This window comes from Neofelis nebulosa, chromosome 6 (genome assembly GCF_028018385.1).
Source record: "Neofelis nebulosa isolate mNeoNeb1 chromosome 6, mNeoNeb1.pri, whole genome shotgun sequence".
Taxonomy (NCBI): Eukaryota; Metazoa; Chordata; class Mammalia; order Carnivora; family Felidae; genus Neofelis; species Neofelis nebulosa.
Window position 1 is genome coordinate 126,813,548 of NC_080787.1, and position 19,423 is coordinate 126,832,970.

General features: G+C 40.7%; 1 protein-coding gene across 11 annotated transcripts in view; it reads right to left on the bottom strand.

Annotated features, from left to right (window-relative positions):
• The window catches only part of MAP7 (microtubule associated protein 7), a 180,044-nt gene that overhangs the window by 104,059 nt on the left and 56,562 nt on the right, over positions 1-19,423 (bottom strand). Inside the window, exon 1 of one of the 11 annotated variants that reach the window (XM_058735392.1) lies at positions 1,756-1,896. The exons of the other annotated variants lie outside the window; for them this stretch is intronic. Within the exon in view, the coding sequence (XP_058591375.1) occupies positions 1,756-1,777 (22 nt within the window). The 5' untranslated portion in view covers positions 1,778-1,896. Of the gene's footprint in view, positions 1-1,755; positions 1,897-19,423 lie in introns of those variants that run through there. 11 annotated transcript variants of the gene reach the window in all.

Genomic DNA, 19,423 nt, shown 5'->3' on the forward strand with positions numbered 1-19,423 from the left:
GATGTCGACAACAGGTTCTGTTCCCACAGCTGTGTGGGCTTTCATGAATGAGCGGAGCGGATGCCACGGAGTATACAGAGACATTTTTCCTATTTTCTTACTGAGTAACCTGAGTTTCATTTGATTGACGCAATCTTATTTTATCACACTTGAATAATTCATTATGAAAATCAGTGCTTATTGTGTGTGCGACTATGTCTAATCCTAATACTTCAGTACTATATATAAATATGCTTTCCACACAGAAAGATAGGTCTCCAAAAAATAGTCATTAAGTACAAAATGAATTGGAAAGTGAGTTAATGGAACAGAAAATGAGTTAATACACACATTAATAACACTGATATTTTTTTTTCTGGGGAACTGGGCATTAAGTAAGGCATTTTACTTCTTTCAAGTACATACAATCCTGCAAATTAGAGATAATTCTCATTGTGTAATGATACCAACACACTTATAGAATATAAATACCTTGTCTGAAGTCACAGAGCTATTAAGTGTCAAAGGTAAAAGGAAAAGTCAGATCTAGCTACAAAGATATATCTAGTATGCCACTCTGACTCATTTTATAATCCTAAAATACCAAAAGCAAATCATTTATACACACCACACTCCATCTCCTAATGGTTACTGGATACTGACACTATATATAACCTTTCTTTCCTAGATCAGATGTATTTTTATGACAAAATTTACAAATATTACCTATGAAAATGAAGATACATAATATTTTGTAAGGACAAGTAATTTAGTGAGTAAAGCATCTTTATTGTTCTGAAAAATAAAATTTGATAAAACGTCTACATCAAGAAACTTCTAGAGAAGAAAATAGGGGGATAAAAATAACCCCAACAGGTACTATTAAGATTCCAATGCCTATAGTTTTGTCTGTAAAAGCCCATGTGAGTCACTGTTTACGTGTTGAGGAAATGAAAGCATTCTGGTGAAGAGAAATCCAAAAGGGAAATATAGGCAATGTTTGATTTAAAACAACAACAACAACAACAAAAAAAAACCAAAGAAACCAAAAGGTAGGCAAGGGAAATAAGCAGGAAAAAACAGAACTTTCCAAATATACCCCTCTAAATAGAAAAACAATCATTTCCCCAAATTCTCCTGATCTGATCCAGATACAAATATTAAGAGCATTAAGAAATCATCAGGGGCGTCTGGCTGGCTGGCTGGTTCAGTTGGTAGAGTATGTGACTCTTGATCTCAGGGTCATGAATCCGAGCCCCACGTTGGGGGTAGAGATTACTTAAAAACATGTCAAATGTTTAAAAAAAGAGAGAGAGAGAGAGAGAGAGAAATCATCAATAAATTACGTGCTAAAATTTTCTTTGGACAGCAGCACAAGTGTGTGTGCAGCTTGCGATGGCCCAGATCTGCACTTTAAGGAGACTCTAGGAAATGTCAGGGCTTTCATTTTGGGTTTTCCCAAAAGAAAAAAAAAAAGTAGGAACATGGAAAAGGGAGAATAATGATAGTTTGCCCATAATGTTCACAGAAACTGTCCCATGGCTCCAGGACAACGTAGACAGAAGTAGATACCCATCATCTATAGAACATAAAAAACAAAAATCATCCTATTTAATTACAATTCCCACTCCTTCCTCTAAGAACATTAAAATCGGCACGTTTCTTCCCCCCCAAACAAAACATTTTCTACTGTGTATGGTTGCCTGTTTTAAGTGTTAAAAATCAGTGTAAAGATTGCCTGGCTCCTGAATTTCCTTGCTGAGTCCAAGAACTTACAGTCTGGCTTAGGGTCCCCCATCCTAAATTCCTTTCTGGAATAGGCTGCAACATGGCTGCATGTCTCCGTCTTCTTGCTTTGAGCTCCTCAGCCAGGCAAACACCAAATCATCAGTGAAGGGCCCTTTTAATCATCCTAAGTATTCCGCCTCACACAGCTTGAGGTACACTTGGGGGTGGGGGGAAGGCACAAGGGCAGTGAGACCCACAGCTCCACAGACACTGCTTTTACACAGTAACCTTGTTCACTGAACCAAGCAAAAAGTGAGAATGGCTTCTGTTCAAAAGAGCCAGTGAAGCTCAAATGGGTGTGGGCTGGGAGTCGGGGAGGCCCTTCCTGGTTAAGAAATGGTTGCTAAACATCAGTTCAAGCACAAGGATTCAAACTCAGCTGGGGCCCCAAACAGGATGTGCGTTAAGCACATAATTAAAAACTTAATTGCTTTCCCAAACCATCTAAGTGTTATTTATTATTTTCCCAGACTTTTCTGCCTTTTGGTCTCCTGATGTATCGAAAATGACATTTAAAACCCTGAAGATTATGGCTGATTTTGTTCCCATACCAAAGGCATCTGAAAAGGCGCTCACTTAGGGTCAGTCAGGCAGAGAGACCTCTGTTCTTCTCCCTTCCCTGAGAATAGGCATGGAGCTGATGAAAGGCCGCGTGAAATGAAGTTTTGGTTCTCTTCAGAAGTTTCCAACAGACTGACTCGCTTTAGCAAGTTTGGGAAATTCTGAAGGTCTTCACAGAGGAGAGGAACAGTCAATGAATATAAATGCTGAAGTTTTCAAAATTACTTCTAGATAAATTCTGGGGACCTATACTTCTCTTTTTTTTTTTTTTTTAAGAAAAAGCCAGTGATAAATTACACTGCAAACATTGGACTCAAAATGTCTATCACAGTTTTACCTTAGACTTATCTTAAGAATGGCTTTTGTCTAAGGGCAAAGAGGGGAAACTGAGGGAAAAGGGTCAAGTCCTTCCTGGGCCCTTATACGATTTAAACACATGTGCCATGGGGGCCAGAATACTTTGATTAAAATCAATGAACTGAATGAATGTGGGTGAGCAACTGGTCCCATTTGAAGAAGGAAATACAATTTTCTAGAAGAAAATACAAGCTTTTAATCCTTCCTGAGTAGCAGGACTTGACCCACTAAAGAAACTGGACACAGAGGACTTCTAAGAGGTTTGAGGGTCAGACACCCACTGGACTTGGCAATCAACCTGTTTTAATGCCCCAAGAACTAGAAACTACTAAGAGCCGTGCAATGTCAGTTGTAGTCCAGCACCACCCCAACATCTCCAAGGCTGCCTAAGTACCACCATTTCCCCCAACCAGATGCTTACATTTCCAAACACAGCCCGTATAGACAACACCTCTAGTGCAAAGTTTCTCAGCCCTCGTACTACTGGTATTTTAGACGGGATAATCTTTGATGTGAGGGGCAGGGGAAGGGGAGGAAGCTTTGCAGGACACTGCAGGATGGTTAGCAGCATTCTAGGACATACCGTATATGCTAACAGCACCACCACCACCACCACCCACACCCAGAGCGAAGATGATCAAAAAGCTTCTTCAGGGGCACCTGGGTGGCTCAGTCAGCTAAACGTCCGACTTCGGCTCAGGTCATGATCTGCCGGTTCATGCGTTCAAGTCCCACATCGGGCTCTGTGCTGACAGCTGAGAGCCTGGAGCCTGCTTCGGATTCTGTCTCTCTCTCTCTCTGTCTCTCTCTCTTTCCCCCTCCCCCATTCACACTGTTTCTCTTTCTCTCAAAAAATAAACATTTAAATAAATAAATAAATAAAATGTCTTCAGGCATGGCCAAATGTCCCTGGAAGGGAGGGGAGATGGGGGCAAAATTACCCTTGGTTTTAAAAAAAAAAAAAATCACAGCTCCAGTGGCTCCAAATCAATGGTGACCTTCCCCCTTGCTTCCCCTCCAAGCCCGGCTCCTGCAGGAGGGTGCTGGATAGCAGGCCATCTTCTTCTGCTATGTGTCTGTTTATGTCCCCCATGTCTTCCAACTGATGCACTGGTTTTTTTTTTGTTTTTTTCCAGTAGACCTTAAGGCTGCAAGGGAGATAGGAGACGGACACAACAGGAAAGGTGGGTCCATGTCTGCTACACTGGGACTGGAAGCCACAGACCATGCCTCACAAACTTCTCTGTGGTCATGTTTGGTAGAATGGCTGGGGTATAAGTAATATTCAAGGACTGCCTGAATTTTTTTTTTTTTAATTTTTTTTTAATGTTTATTTTTGAGACAGAGGGAGACAGAGCATGAATGGGGGAGGGTCAGAGAGAGGGAGACACAGAATCTGAAACAGGCTCCAGGCTCTCAGCTGGCAGCACAGAGCCCGATGCGGGGCTTGAACTCACGGACCGCGAGATCATGACCTGAGCCGAAGTCGGACGCTTAACCGACTGAGCCACCCAGGCGCCCCTAGACTGCCTGAATTTCTGAAGAAGTAGAAGAATTCTCCAATTCTGCCTAATCGGAGCAACGAAATTCATGAGGAAGTAATAAGCAGTAACCAAAGGACTGTATTGGCTTTAATTTCAGGAACTTTTGAGGCCTGTTATTAAAATATCAACTTTCCCATAATTCTACACCCATATATTCAGTAGGGCTCCATTAATATTAAGAGTAAGACTCTAACTCACCTGACAGCTGATTTAAACAGAAGACAGGAACTGGGAATTTATCAAACAAAAAGTAATTCCCATTCACAAATTTAAAAAAACCTATCATTCCCTCCCTCAGAACCTGTATTCATATTTCAGACTCAAATGTAACTAGCTTGGTGATCTGTTTCCCAGTTGATGGGAGATTAGAAGAACTTCTGAGGGAACAGGAAGTTGTCACGAGAGTCTCCTAACTGGCCTATGGATGGCCTTCCAAGTGTTGAGCCCACAAAACCAGTCGCTGACACAGCCGTGACACTAACATTTCTATAATGCAAATATGATCGTGTAACTTCTTTGAATGCCTCAGTTTCCCCAGGATAAACTCCAGCCCCCTTGGCACGAAAGACCAGCAGGTCTCCAGGACCTCACAGCTGTCTTTCTCATCACACTCCGGCAGCACAGCCTGCTATGGGTCTATCTGGAAGCCTCCTCTCTGGCCTTACGGACGGCTGTGGTCGGTGGTGTTTCCCTGAACTTGGTTCTCCTCACATGATCAGTGTCGAACACGCTGCCGCCACTCCCTAGAAGAATCTTCTCCCCTCACCTGGCTACTTTCCCTAAGCCTCTTCTATTTCTACTTTCCATCCAATTTCCTCAGAAATTCTCCACAGTGCCCATCCCTGCCATCACATCCATCCTTCCATACTGACCAGCTGTGTGCACAGCTGACATTGTTAGGAAAGAGTAGGGGTAACAGAAGAAAAGCCTGCCTTACGAAGCACAGATTCCTTCCCCCCATGCCACGGTAAATAAAAGCAACCGCTTAAACTCCTGATCTTTTGGGGCACCTGGGTGCCTCAGTCAGGTATGTGTCCAACTTTGGCTTAGGTCACGATCTCGCGGTTCCTGAGTTCGAGCTCCACATCAGGCTCTGTGCTATCAGCGGGGAGCCTGGAGCCGGCTTTGGATTCTTTGTCTCCCTCTCTTTCTGCCCCTTTCCCGCTTGCACTCTCTCAGAAATAAACATTAAAAAAAAAAAAATTTGAAGTCTTGATCTATTATACGTCAGACATTATTTCTCAGGGCCTTTACCCATAGGAAGTAGCCAGATGAGGGGAGGAGAAGATTCTTCCAAAGAGTGGCACAGCATATACAACACACAGGAACTGGTCTAATCTCACAACAACCCTGTTATCATGTCAATTTTATAGGTGCAGACTCCGATTTCTACAAGGGAGTAACTTGTTGAACTAGAAGCCTAATCCCCACACCATGACCTCCTACAGCATCAGCACCCTAAGTAGGTGACTTCTCACTTCCGAGCAGCCAGGAAGCACGAGGCTAGGGTCGCCTGATGACGGGAAAGGGCTGGTACCACGAGGAGAGAAGACAGGCAGGGAAGACAGGAGGTGACATTGTGTGGAGACAGTGTGCCACTCTTCCCTTAGGAACAAGAGTTTGGAACTAAATGGTGGCGCATTCATCCAGAAAAACAGCTGAATGCTAACAAGGGAGGAAAGAGAATAAAGGGTTTTATGGGACAAGTGGCTCAAGGAGACGCCTGTGCCCCAGCATGTGGAGCAGGGGGCACCGTCAATGACATCTCATCTCAAACTGTAACTGCACGGTAACTACCTTAGAAAGAGGCCCATTTCTAACCCCACACATCACTGTTCTTATTTTCTCAAAATTAAGGCCTCAGCGTACCCATTCATTTTTTGGTTTCATTTGTAATACATAGCAAAACAGTACCAGTGCAGGATACTGGCCGGTAAATGAAGGCAGAAATGACAGTTTATAATTCCGATTTAAGGGAATGGAAATCCGTTTTAAAATATAATAATTTCCAAAAAGTAATAAATACATAAATCCTAAAACATTAAAGGGAAATTAGTATTTCTTTATTTATATTACATAATAATCCTCAGTATAAAATATGGTAAATATTTCGTAATGGCACAGTTGGTGAATTACCAACTTGATTACAGAACAGTTTGCCATGACTCTGAGGAATCCAGCCTCTTCCCTTTTGTCAACTCCCTCAATTCTGTTCATTGACTACCTGTGTCCCTCAGAGGCTTCCTAAAATTGCTCTGTAGAAGAGATGATGGTTGGTTCACTAGCTCTTTGCTCCCATCTGCGTCCCCACTGTCACCCTTAACGCCTCAGAGCACCTTGCCTTGACAAGGTGAGGACACCCTCATCAAATGTGCTATTTACTCACCCTGCTTCCTCTTTGTTTTTCTTATTTTTCCTCAACTTTGGCTACTAACAGGAAAAACAACAACAGTTCTTATAAAACAACAGTTCTTATGTTAATAAGATGTTAAGCTGCATCTGCTTTTTTTTTTTTAAACAAAGCTTTATTCCACAGAAAACTGTGATCCAGCATTGTTTTGGACTCCTTAGAAAACCTCAGAGGGGTGTGTGTGTGTGCATGTAATAACAAGTATATGAATGAATATATAAATGTGTAGACGAAAATCTAGTGGTTCTATCAATAGTTGGAAGAACATGGACAGGCTAAGTCCTTAGACCAGAAAAGCATTTAGTATGTAGAGAGTATTCTCATTATTTGTAAGAATTTAAAATCTTTTCCTGAATATCTGCAAATATTTTACATTAAAAAAATCACATATACTAGATTTGATTATCACAATTATCAAAATGGCGCAGTTTAAAAACTCTGGGTGTTTGGTCAAATTTGGTGTTTAATATAAAATGTTTGGACCGTGGCTATTGCTATTTTAGAAGGCAAATAGTAAGAAACAGATTTTGTTTATGGAAAAGTAAAAGCAGAGATTCAATTTATAAAGGAACTTAAGTTTCGCTGAAATTTTTAAAAGCTAAAAACCATCCCGATTTGGTACGCGTAATTAATTAAAAGACCCAGTTCGTTTAGACTGTCTGCCATACACTGATTTTGATCATGATGGGTCTTACTTGAAGACTTCTGAACTGCTTCAAATCCCATGGCAACTTGCTCCTAACCACAATGTCAGTTGAGGAACATTGCAATATGTCACTTTCTCCAGACACCACCCCCCATCTTACTCTTAATTGTTGATTTTTTCCATTTCCTCTGTGTTCAAAGAGTAGTGAGTGTAGCTTTGGGAGGTAATTTGTTGATTTCAACATTTATAACACACCTAGCACTCTGTTTTACTTTCCTTCCCAAAAGTTATCTTACTCCACTCTCTTTTTCCTTTAGACAGTCCCCAGAGGATGCTGGGAAAAGAAGTTGCTTTTTAGCTTCCACTTTGTAGTGCCCTGGAGAGTGACAGAAGGTGCACAAGCTGGTTATCGGAGCAGGTCAGTCAGTTCAGTAAAAAGTGGATTCCATGCAACAATGTTTTATTTTCCTTTTCTTTTTTTTTTAATATGAAATTTATTGTCAAATTGGTTTCCATACAACACCCAGTGCTCATCCCAAAAGGTGCCCTCCTCAATGCCCATCACCCACTTTCCCCTCCCTCCCACCCATCAACCCTCAGTTTATTCTCAGTTTTTAAGAGTCTCGTGGTTTGCCTCCTTCCCTCTCTGTAACTTTTTTCCCCCTTCCCCTCCCCCATGGTCTTCTGTTAAGTTTCTCAAGATCCACATAAGAGTGAAAACATATGGTATCTGTCTTTCTCTGTGTGACTTATTTCACTCAGCATAACGTTCTCCAGTTCCATCCACGTTGCTACAAAAGGCCATATTTCATTCTTTCTCATTGCCAAGTAGTATCCCATTGTATGTATAAACCACATCTTCTTTATCCATTCATCAGTTGATGGACATTTAGGCTCTTTCCGTAATTTGGCTATTGTTGAAAGTGCTGCTATGAACATTGGGGTACAAGTGCCCCTATGCATCAGCACTCCTGTATCCCTTGGGTAAATTCCTAGCAGTGCTATTGCTGGGTCATAGCGTAGATCAATTTTTAATTTTTTGAGGAACCTCCACACTGTTTTCCAGAGTGGCTGCACCAGTTTGCATTCCCACCAACAGTGCAAGAGGGTTCCCGTTTCTCCACACCCTCTCCAGCATCTATAGTCTCCCAAGAATGTGTTCTTGAAGATTGCACAACATGTTTGTCTGTTTCTTAAAATCCACATTTACATAACCCTGGAGTCCTGTATGCTGACCTCAAATTGCAGAAGTAATTTTCCTTTCTGTTCTATGTTTCACAGGAATGGCCAAAACTCTACATTTTACCAAACTAATAAGAGATAGTTTATCTTACATTGATACCTTTTCATCATACCAGTAATGAAACCCTCTCAACCTTCTTCCTGTCCCACTACAGACATGTCCCAGGCTATAACCAGCTTTCCTGTGGCACCTGCAAGGAGGCACAGTAGTTTAGGGGTAATTACACGGAAGTCACTTAAATTTTTTATGCTTGAAACAACAGTTCTTACTAAACATTTTGGCAAAGTCAAGTTGCCCAGTCTGGATCACTGGGGCTATAAAGCTGCTAGAAAGGGTCAATTGCTTCTTTCAAGGAAAAGAATTTCTGCTGAGCTATCTCTCCACATGTTTTTTATGACTTCTCAAACCTTTAAATGTCCACTTACACATGAGGGATTTGTAACCATGTATTAGAGGAGCTCTCCATCTTTTGTTGTAAATTTCTGGGAGAGCCTGACAGCTGGGGTCCTGAGTTAGAGCAGAAGATAAAGTTAAAAAATTTGACCTAGTTTCAAAAGGGACATTAACTATTTCTTCAACCCAAAACCAATGTAATATTTTCAGGTATTTGCCTTCAGAACGTGGGCCTGAAACGTCTCAGTAGTTTCAGGGAACTAAAATTGTCTGTGTATGTAAGAAACTCTTGTACAAAACGTCTTACATCTTTCACTTAAAAAAAACAAGTAAACATCATCTGATGGGGCGCCTGGGTGGCTCAGGTGGTTGAGCGCCTGGGTGGCTCAGTTGGTTGATGCCCCTTGATTTAGGCTCAGGTCATGATCTCATAGTTCATGGGATTGAGCCCCGTGTTGGGCTGTGTACTGACAGTGCAGAGCCTGTGGGATTCTCTCTCTCCCTCTCTCTCTGCCCCTCCCTGCCCTGTGTGCATTCTCTCTCTCTCTCTCTCTCTCAAAATAAACATTAAAATATATATTAAAAACCCCCACAATCTGAGGTTTCCTTTTTTATATATCCCAGCCCATGATCATTCAGCCTTTTCTCTCCCACCCACTAGCCCCAGACATTATACTGTCCTCAGTGAGTAGCATCAGTAATGCCATAATGAAGTTGGGGGACGGAGAGAAGTAAAAATGTCAAATGTATATTCAAAATACAAATTTTTACCTTATAACCTAATTTATATGCATGACCACACTCTAAGAGGCTTATGACCCTGTGGCAAGTGACCAGGAAATAAGAGCATTCAAATAGTGTAGGGTTTTCTCCTGTTAAATAGAGTCGGGCTTAGCGGCCTACTCGACGTATTGGGCAAGCAGCCTTGGCTCAGCCAGCCTCACCATTCTGTCTCCGTCGTCAGCGTCCAGACCGGTCTCACCACTGCCAGTCTTCCCCCTTCAATTCCTTGGATCTGTCAGATTAGTTGCCTGAACAATCAGCTCTAGTTGGTCATCGTTCCCCTGCTTAAACACCTTAGTTGCCAGATTAAGGCCACTGCGAGCTATTTCTATCTAGTTTTCGGGAACCACGTCCCAACACTCCCCCAGATGGCCCGTTTGTACAGAATGACTGCATGTGCTACTTCTTTAACATGCCCTCGTGATTTCCTTCCCTCTCCTTTTCTTTCCTTGCTTTTACTTTTGCTCTTCTTTCTAGGGGGTTTCTCTCTTCAATCATCTGTCAGATCTTCTAAATACTTCAAGAGCCAACGCCAATGTCTTCGTCCTCCATAAAGTCTACCCTGATTTTCCCACTCAGAAGTGCTTGTCCTTTCTCTAAGCCACAAACACGCTGAAGACACTCCTCTGACAGTGTTACCAAAGGAGGGGAGTTACCAGAAAGGCTCTGGGCGTAGCTGAATCTCAAGAAGCTTACCACGTTGCAATGACCTGGCCTCCAGTATTTGGGTCATTTTTAGCAATGCTGGGGCAAGGGTATAGATTTCAAAAGGTAACAAATTAGACAATAAATAGTAACTAATAAATTAGACAACAGAGCATACAAAAGCTGCAATCCCAAAATTCAGACACAGCCACTGTAAATATTTTAGTGTCTGTTCCTGTAGATTTTTTTTTAATTTTTTTTTCTTTTTTTAACGTTTATTTATTTTTGAGACAGAGAGAGACAGAGCATGAATGGGGGAGGGTCAGAGAGAGGGAGACACAGAATCTGAAACAGGCTCCAGGCTCTGAGCTGTCAGCACAGAGCCCGACGCGGGGCTCAAACTCACGGACCGCGAGATCATGACCTGAGCCGAAGTCGGCCGCTTAACTGACTGAGCCACCCAGGCGCCCCTAGATTTTTTTGAAGTATGTGTGTTTATGTGTAGAATACAAAAAAAATGGGATCTTCATATCATATTTTGGAACATGTTTTGTGTTCTGGACCTATTTCCTCATCAGCTATGTTTCTAAAACACCCTTATTAATGGTTGCACAATACTGAACTATAGGAAAACACCATGATTTATGTAGTATACTTACATTGTTTCCAATTTTCCAATGTTGTAAACAAGGCTGCCCACAGAGTTACACAAATATTATCAACGTATATAGGACACATGCCTAGAGTGGAACTTCTGCATCTTTGGTTGGAAACACAGAGAGCCCCTTTCACTACAACTTCAGAGACAGTAGCAATTTATTCACCAGACCATTCATTTACCAAGTGCCTGCTGTGTGCCAAGCATTCTTCAAGACTCTTCCATCCAGTGGATGTAGATACATGGTACAGGAAAGAATAGATTGATAAATAAGATCCACCTTATGCAAAAAATACTGGGGGTGGGATAGGAGATGTTAGGTAGTGGGGGGGAGGGGTCAGAAAAGGCCTTCCTGAGGAAGTAGGAGCGCAGGTCCAGCCATTCCAAAAGCCAAGAAACAGTGTTTCAGACAGAGATGGAGGGATTAGTATACAGGTGCAAAGGTCCTGAGGCCAGAGTGAGCAATGAGTATGAAGAGAATGAAAAGAAAGTCAACTGGATGACACCATGGTAAGAAAGAAGAAAAGCAGGTACTGTTGCTGGTAATAAGGATTTTACATTAAAATCAATGAAGAGCCGGGGCGCCTGGGTGGCGCAGTCGGTTAGGCGTCCGACTTCAGCCAGGTCACGATCTCGCGGTCCGTGAGTTCGAGCCCCGCGTCAGGCTCTGGGCTGATGGCTCGGAGCCTGGAGCCTGTTTCCGATTCTGTGTCTCCCTCTCTCTCTGCCCCTCCCCCGTTCATGCTCTGTCTCTCTCTGTCCCAAAAATAAATAAAAAAAAAAAACGTTGAAAAAAAAAATTAAAAAAAAAAAAATCAATGAAGAGCCATTGGGACAGAAAAAGTTTTAAGCAGAGGAGTGCCAGGATGTGATCCATAATTTTAAAAGGTCACTCTGGCTGCTGTGTAAAGCCTGGCTGGTGGGGGGGGGGGGGCTGTGGCACACACGGAAGAGCCAGCGCAGAAGCAGCCACTGAAGTTCTAATGTGGGGACAGCAAATGTTTTTTGGACCAGGAATGGTAGTGCAGGTGGACATAGAAGGCAGATGGGATATACTTTGAAGGTAGTACCAACAGCGCTTACTGATAGATTAGATGTGGGGGAGACAGAAAGGCAGAACCAGGCATTGGGTGGAACATTTATTGAGACAGACCTGATGGAGGACCAAACAGGTTTGAGGAAAAGAATGAACGCTTCCTGTTTGGAAGATGTAACGCAAGGTGAAATTTGTATCCATGTGGTTAAGTAGAGGTGTGATTTGTTTCTCTGGATTTTACACAATTTAAACTATTCTACATATATTGCTTTCCATATATATTTTATTCTAAAATATTAGTAATTACTTCTATGTCAAAAAAAACCCTGTAGATATTTCAAACATGCTTAGTGATTTTCATCTTGCACATTCAAGTTATTCCAATTCCTCACCATACTTTTATACATAAATTGTAGATTAGATTTTAAGAGGAATCATTAAGTCAAAGATAAGAACAGCTTTTTGTTTGTTTGTTTGTTTGTTTGTTTTTAGAGAGAATGAGAGCATGCATGAGCAGGGGATAGGGGCAGAGGGAGAGAGAAAGAATCTTAAATAGGCTCCACACTCAGTACTGAGCCCCACACAGGGCTGGATCCCACGATCCGGGGATCATGACCCCAAACTGAAATCAAGAGTTGGATGTCAACCAAATGAGCCACCCAGATGCCCCAAAGGTATGAACAGTTCTAAGGCTTTGATCCTAAGCATCAATTTGAGCATCAAAATAAGTAGAGAAAAGCATTAAAATCCATAGAATTAAATATCCCTGAATTCACAATGATATAAACAATTAAGAAAGAAAGAAAATCTCCTTACAGTAAAAGCCAACTAATAAATGTAGATGGAACAATGAATTAGAAAGTCACTATTTGCGGGGTGCCTGTGTGGCTCAGTCGGTTAACTGTCCTACTCTTGATTTCGGCTCAGGTCACCATGATCCTGGGGTTGTGGGATTGAGCCCTGCACTGGGCTCTGTGCTGAACATGGAGCCTGCTTAAGATTCTTTCTTTCTTTCTCTTTCTTTCTTTCTTTCTTTCTTTCTTTCTTTCTTTCTTTCTTTCTTTCTTTCTTTCTTTCTTTCTTTCTTTCTTTCTTTCCTTTCTTTCTTTCTTTCTTTCTTTCTTTCTTTCTCTTTCTTTCTCTCTCTCTCTCTCTCTCTCTCTCTCTCTCTCTCTCTCCCTGTCCCTCCCTCCCTCCACTGCTCATATTCTCTCCCTTTCTCTCTCTAAAAAGAAAAAAGAAAAAGGAAGTCACTATTTGGCAACTAACATTTTTTTTCTTAATTTATTTTTTTTTTTTTTTAATTTTTTTTTCAACGTTTTTTATTTATTTTTGGGACAGAGAGAGACAGAGCATGAACGGGGGAGGGGCAGAGAGAGAGGGAGACACAGAATTGGAAACAGGCTCCAGGCTCCGAGCCATCAGCCCAGAGCCCGACGCGGGGCTCGAACTCACGGACCGCGAGATCGTGACCTGGCTGAAGTCGGACGCTTAACCGACTGCGCCACCCAGGCGCCCCTCTTAATTTATTTTTGAAAGAGAGAGAGAGACAGAGCATGAGTTGGGGAGGAGCAGAGAGAGAGGGAGACACAGAATCCGAAGCAGGCTCCAGGCTCTGAGCTGTCAGCACAGAGCCCGACGCGGGGCTCGAACTCCCAAACCGCGAGATCGTGACCTGAGCCGAAGTCGGACACTCAATGACTGAGCTACCCAGGCACCCCTTGGCAACTAACATATTAACTGATGAGAATCACTGATACTGAAACTAACGAGTGAATATATGAGGAAGAACAGAATATTTACATAGTCCCGGAGGATACTTGATTATCTAACAAAAATTAGTAACTTCATAGTGGAGAAACCTGGCAGACATCACCTTGACAGAGTGACAGAGGATAATATCACTAGGATTGGGACAAACCGAAATGTGCCCCCTGAAATGATACACTGAGGGCAAAAAGTCACTTCTGTGGCACTCCTGTCCGAAGTATATAACCTCAATTTAATCATGAGGAAACACATCAGACAACTGTACCCAAACTGAGAGGTGTCTTACAAAGTAACTCAATACTTCAGAAACGTCAACATCATGAACTACAAAGGCAGGCTCTGAGGAAGTATTAAAAAATAAAAAGACACAACAGCTAAATGCAGTGCATGATTTTGGACTGTCTTTTGCTATAAAGGACATCACTGGGCTGAATGGTGCAATGTGAATAAGGTCTGTAGATTAGACAATGGTATTGCATTAATTGTTATAATTTCTTAATTTTGATAAATGTAATATAGTAATTTAAAAGACTGGGAGGGAAAGAAAAATAAATCTCCCAAAATGTTAACATTTGGGGAATCTGGATGAAGGGAACATGGGAATTGTTTGTAATTTCTTGTAACTTTTCAGCTTTTCTGTAGGTTAGACACTATATGGAATAAAAAATAAAATAAAATAAACCAAGGTCACTGAATCCCTATTCATTATTGATATTTTAAAAAAAATGACTTTTGACTTTGTAACTTTTCTCTGATGATTAAGGATGTTGAACATCTTTTCATGTGTCTACTGGCCATTTGTAGGTCTTCTTTGGAAAAATGTCTATAAACAGGTCCTCTATTTTTTAATTAGATTGTTTATTTATTTTGGTTTTTTGGTTGCAGAAGTTTAAATTTATTTTTGATATTAACCCCTTATTGGATATATTGTTTGCAAATATCTTCTTCCGTTCAGTAGGTTGCCTTTTCATTCTGTTAATGGCTTCCATCACAGAAATTCTGTATGATCCACATATTCCACTACTGAGTTATTTATTCAAAGAAAATGAAAACAGTAATTTGAGAAGATATATGCACCCCTATGTTTACTGCAGTATTTACAAGACCCAAGATACAGAGCAACCTAAGTGTCCACCCACAAATGAATGGATAAAGAAGATGTTTTATATATATATATGTATATGTATATATGTATACATGTATATATGTATACCTGTATATATATGTATATATGTATATACATATGCATATATGTATATGTTTTATATGTGTGTGTATAGTATATCTATGTATACATGTATATATATGTATACATGTATATATGTATATATGTATATGTATATACATATGTACATATGTATATGTATATGTTTTATATATATATGTGTGTGTGTATAGTATATCTATGTATACATATAGATATATGTATGTATATATATATGTGTGTATATACTATACACATACACACACACACACACACACACACACACACACACAATGGAATATTATCTAGCCATAAAAAAGAATGACATCTTGCCATCTGTGACAACATAGAGGGACCTCAAAGGTATTATGCTACGTGAGAGAAGTCAAAGACCAGTAGCATATGATTTCACTTATACGTGGAATTTAAAAAAACAAACAAAAAACAAAAATAGGCCCATAAATACAGAGAACAAACTGGTGGTTGCTGGGGGAGGGGCTGGGGGCTGGGCAAAATGCGTAAAGGGAGTGGGAGGTACAGACTTCCGGTCATGGAATAAATCACAGGGATGAAAGGTACCACAGAGGGAAATACAGTCAATGGTATTGTGACAGTGCTGTGTGGTGACAGATGATATCCACATTGCAGTGAACATAGCATAACATAACAGAGTTGCCAAAACTAAAGGAACATTGCAGGTCAACTATACTTCAATAAAATAATAAAAATGGTCAAAAGGAAATATGAAAGCTGAGCAAAGAGCAACTTGAGAGGGAAAGTAGTTGGCCCTGGGTGGCAAAGGGAAATAGAATCTATCAATCTGGAGCAGAGGAGATGCTGAGGAAGTTCAGGGAATTTCAGGAAGCAATCTCCCCACACCATGTGTCAACTGACTGGAGATTCTTATTCTCAGCTCCAGCTAAACCTTGAAAGATCCATCCTTGGTAGGTCAGCATTGCTCTCCCAGGACCAGGATGAACCTCATACTTGGAAGCTCAAACCATATTAAAAAATCTGGCACTGGCACTGTCGTTGAACACAAAACCAAAAAGAAACAGGTTCACACTTTCCCCCTTAAGGTAAACGAATAACTAGATATCATCGTGTTAAAGAGTAAAATATCCCGATTTCGAATGGAATCAAAGCTTCTTTAGTTGGACCCTAGAATAACTTACCTAATGTCGTGATGGTCTGAGTCATTTGTAACTGAAGAAAAGAATCTCATTTCTCTCTCCCCACTTCCCTTCTCTTCCCCAAGAGTCATATGCATTTATTTAATCCTTCTTATCTAAAGTATCAAAGTTTAGACCAAATTCCTCTGCTTCCTTTACCAATACCTGGCACAAAGAAACATGTTTTGTGTACTTGAACAGAGATATTTGTATACCTATAAATACTGAGAAATAAAGAAACTTAACCACATTAAATGCTTCTCAAGCTGTGAATCATAATGATAATCTTTATTTAAAAGCTTACAGGGGCGCCTGGGTGGCGCAGTCGGTTAAGCGTCCGACTTCAGCCAGGTCACGATCTCGCGGTCCGTGAGTTCGAGCCCCGCGTCAGGCTCTGGGCTGATGGCTCGGAGCCTGGAGCCTGTTTCCGATTCTGTGTCTCCCTCTCTCTCTGCCCCTCCCCCGTTCATGCTCTGTCTCTGTCTGTCCCAAAAATAAATAAAAAACGTTGAAAAAAAAATTAAAAAAAAAAAAAAGCTTACACCATGGCTCAGGATTTATTGAGACTGTGCTCTGAGTTATGCTTTCCAAAAAGAGGTGTTCTGATAGTGAACACATTGGGAAAATGGTAGGAATTTGTCTCCTCTTGTGAGGAACTACAACACACAAAATTATGTTTAATGTTTTGAGGAATCCTATAGCACAGCAAGTAAAATTTGGGAGTAAGAGTCTCCCAAACTTACTTGACAAAAGGACTTTTGTGTGTGTGGTAGTATTAATTAATCTGCAACACACTTTACAAATGTCTATAGTATATTTATATTACAGAATTCTCTTTAAAAGACACTTAAATGCTATTGTTTCAACAGGATACTTCTCATAAAATGAAAACAGTGTAGCAGTAAATTCTCTCTGTAGGTCCAATGTACTGGGATAAGCAGACTGAACGGAAACGTAGCAGAAATCAAATTTAGAGGTCACCTGATTGCCTTAAGAGAAGGTAACTAAATTTGATGACTTAATGATCAATCCCACTACAGTTTTTTTTTTTAATTCGCTAAAATATGAGTCCATAATGCATTTTTACAGAGGGCAAAAATAGATATGAAACTCCATTAGTAGGCTCCACAAGTCTGTTGCAGATGAACATTTTTTCCTCTCCCTAGAACCTTGTGAAACACCAAGTACATCTAATGGACCAATTAGAGTGATCAACCATCACAGCCCGCTCCCTGCAATGTCTAAACAAACCGTTCTAAGAACAAGGCCAGCTGATTGCAAATGGAAACTCTCTAATTCCCAGATATAGGAAAAAAGGGGGCAGCTATTGCTTGGTTCACTAGTCAATGGGAAATGGTCAGAAGTATGCAAATGTCCAGATGTCTCTTTGTGGGGAGGGAAAATCTGGGGTGGGGGGAGAAAAAAGAAAAAAAAATTACATTCAAATCCTTCATGAGGTACTGTATTAGGAGACGAGCAAAATCATGAACACCAGAAAAGAGGCTCCTTCCTAGACTCACAAGAACAGGACGGAGGTCGCCATACACAACACGGAGCTGCCTTCCTGGAATGGAAGCATCGTTAAAGAGTCCCCTGGATAGCCCTCTAGGTCTCTAAATAATTTGAGTGTACTTACTTTGCTTTTTTCACATTAAATCCTCTGTACATAATTTCACTAATAGCAACCATATGGGAAGCATCTGTAGCTCTTCTCAATTCTAATTTTCGTGGGCAGAAGAAACACTGACAAAAATAGCCCCACAGTCTGTCAGGGCCACTGCAGACTGACCTAGTTAGATGCAGCAGGCTGAATGCATCTGAACTGGCTTAATCCTGCCCCAGCTTTGAGGCTGCTGTGTGCCCCAGAGCTCAAGCCTTAGGATTGACCAGGTCTTCACAGTTTGTGTTTATGCTTGATGGGTCACACTTGGGTCTCTGAAACCATATTAGCGTGGCTCTTACCGAACCACCTACGGGCACTCCCAAATCAACTCTCTGAAATAGATTACCAAAATCGCTGTTCTCAAAACAACAAAAATTGAAACAACAAAAATCCATAACAATATTAAATTGTAAATGCTAAAAGGAGAAGATCTCTAAAATGTGATTAAGGTATCCTTTATTTATAAAAAGAAGATAAACACCCACATAGAAAAATGTCACAATAAACATGCAATTCACAGAAGAATGCTAACAAGCAGATAAGAAATGTTTACCATCACCAGTAATCAAACAAATGCAAATTAAGACAATAAACCATCATTTCTTTGCCCATAAAGTTGACAGAAATTCGAAACAAGAAGATACAATTGTTCTAGAAGAATGTTTCTAACACTAAGTGGCAAGATAACAGGCCGTAAAACCACATATGCAATGATAGAAGTGTGTGCGTGCACACACGCGCGCACACAGCACACACGTTTACAAAGGCCAGAATAATCGATACCAAAATGTTAATGTGGCTATGTGCAGACGGTGAGATCACAGATGAATTAAAAACAACTTTAATCCTTCTCTGTTTAAGTGTCTCACAATATTTATTACTTTTCTTACCAGAAAAATGTACATTGCATTTAAAATATTTAGGCCATAACTAGTAAGAGATGCCTGGAGACTACTCTGTTCATGATTTTCTGTGCTCCAGTTGTGAGTGATAGCAGAAAAGATGTTTCAGGTTGGACCACTGATACGGGCCCTCACTCCATATGCTAACGTGGACTGCTCAAAGTCTGGTGAGCAGGCCGATTTATTCTGGGAGCAGACCTCCCCCTCAAAAAACATCTCAAAAAAGACAAGTCTTATGGGAAAAGGCCAGCTCACACTTTATTTACTTTCACATTAAGTTCATATTGAGCTAATTATAACATATCTCACCAAAGGCAAAGTTCTATAACTGATTTCATTTTCAAAATCTCTTTTTAAAGTTTCCAGTAGCTGCTATGTAACATTCCTGTACAAGATTTTCCATTCCTGAAGAAACCCATATGCTAAGTATTAACATCTCACACTTTTAGCCACTTTTTCAAGTTTGAAGACGGCGGTGACACTATTTTGGCAGTCTTTTCAGAAAGGTTTTTTCTTTTTTTGTATCGCCAGATGTAGCAGAAACAAATAATGATTCTACATTTATTTCATGGATAGGATGTGTTTAAAAAAAAAAAGATTATCAATAACATGAAATGCTACTTGCTTTTAAAACAGAAAACAGGGGCGCCTGGGTGGCGCAGTCGGTTA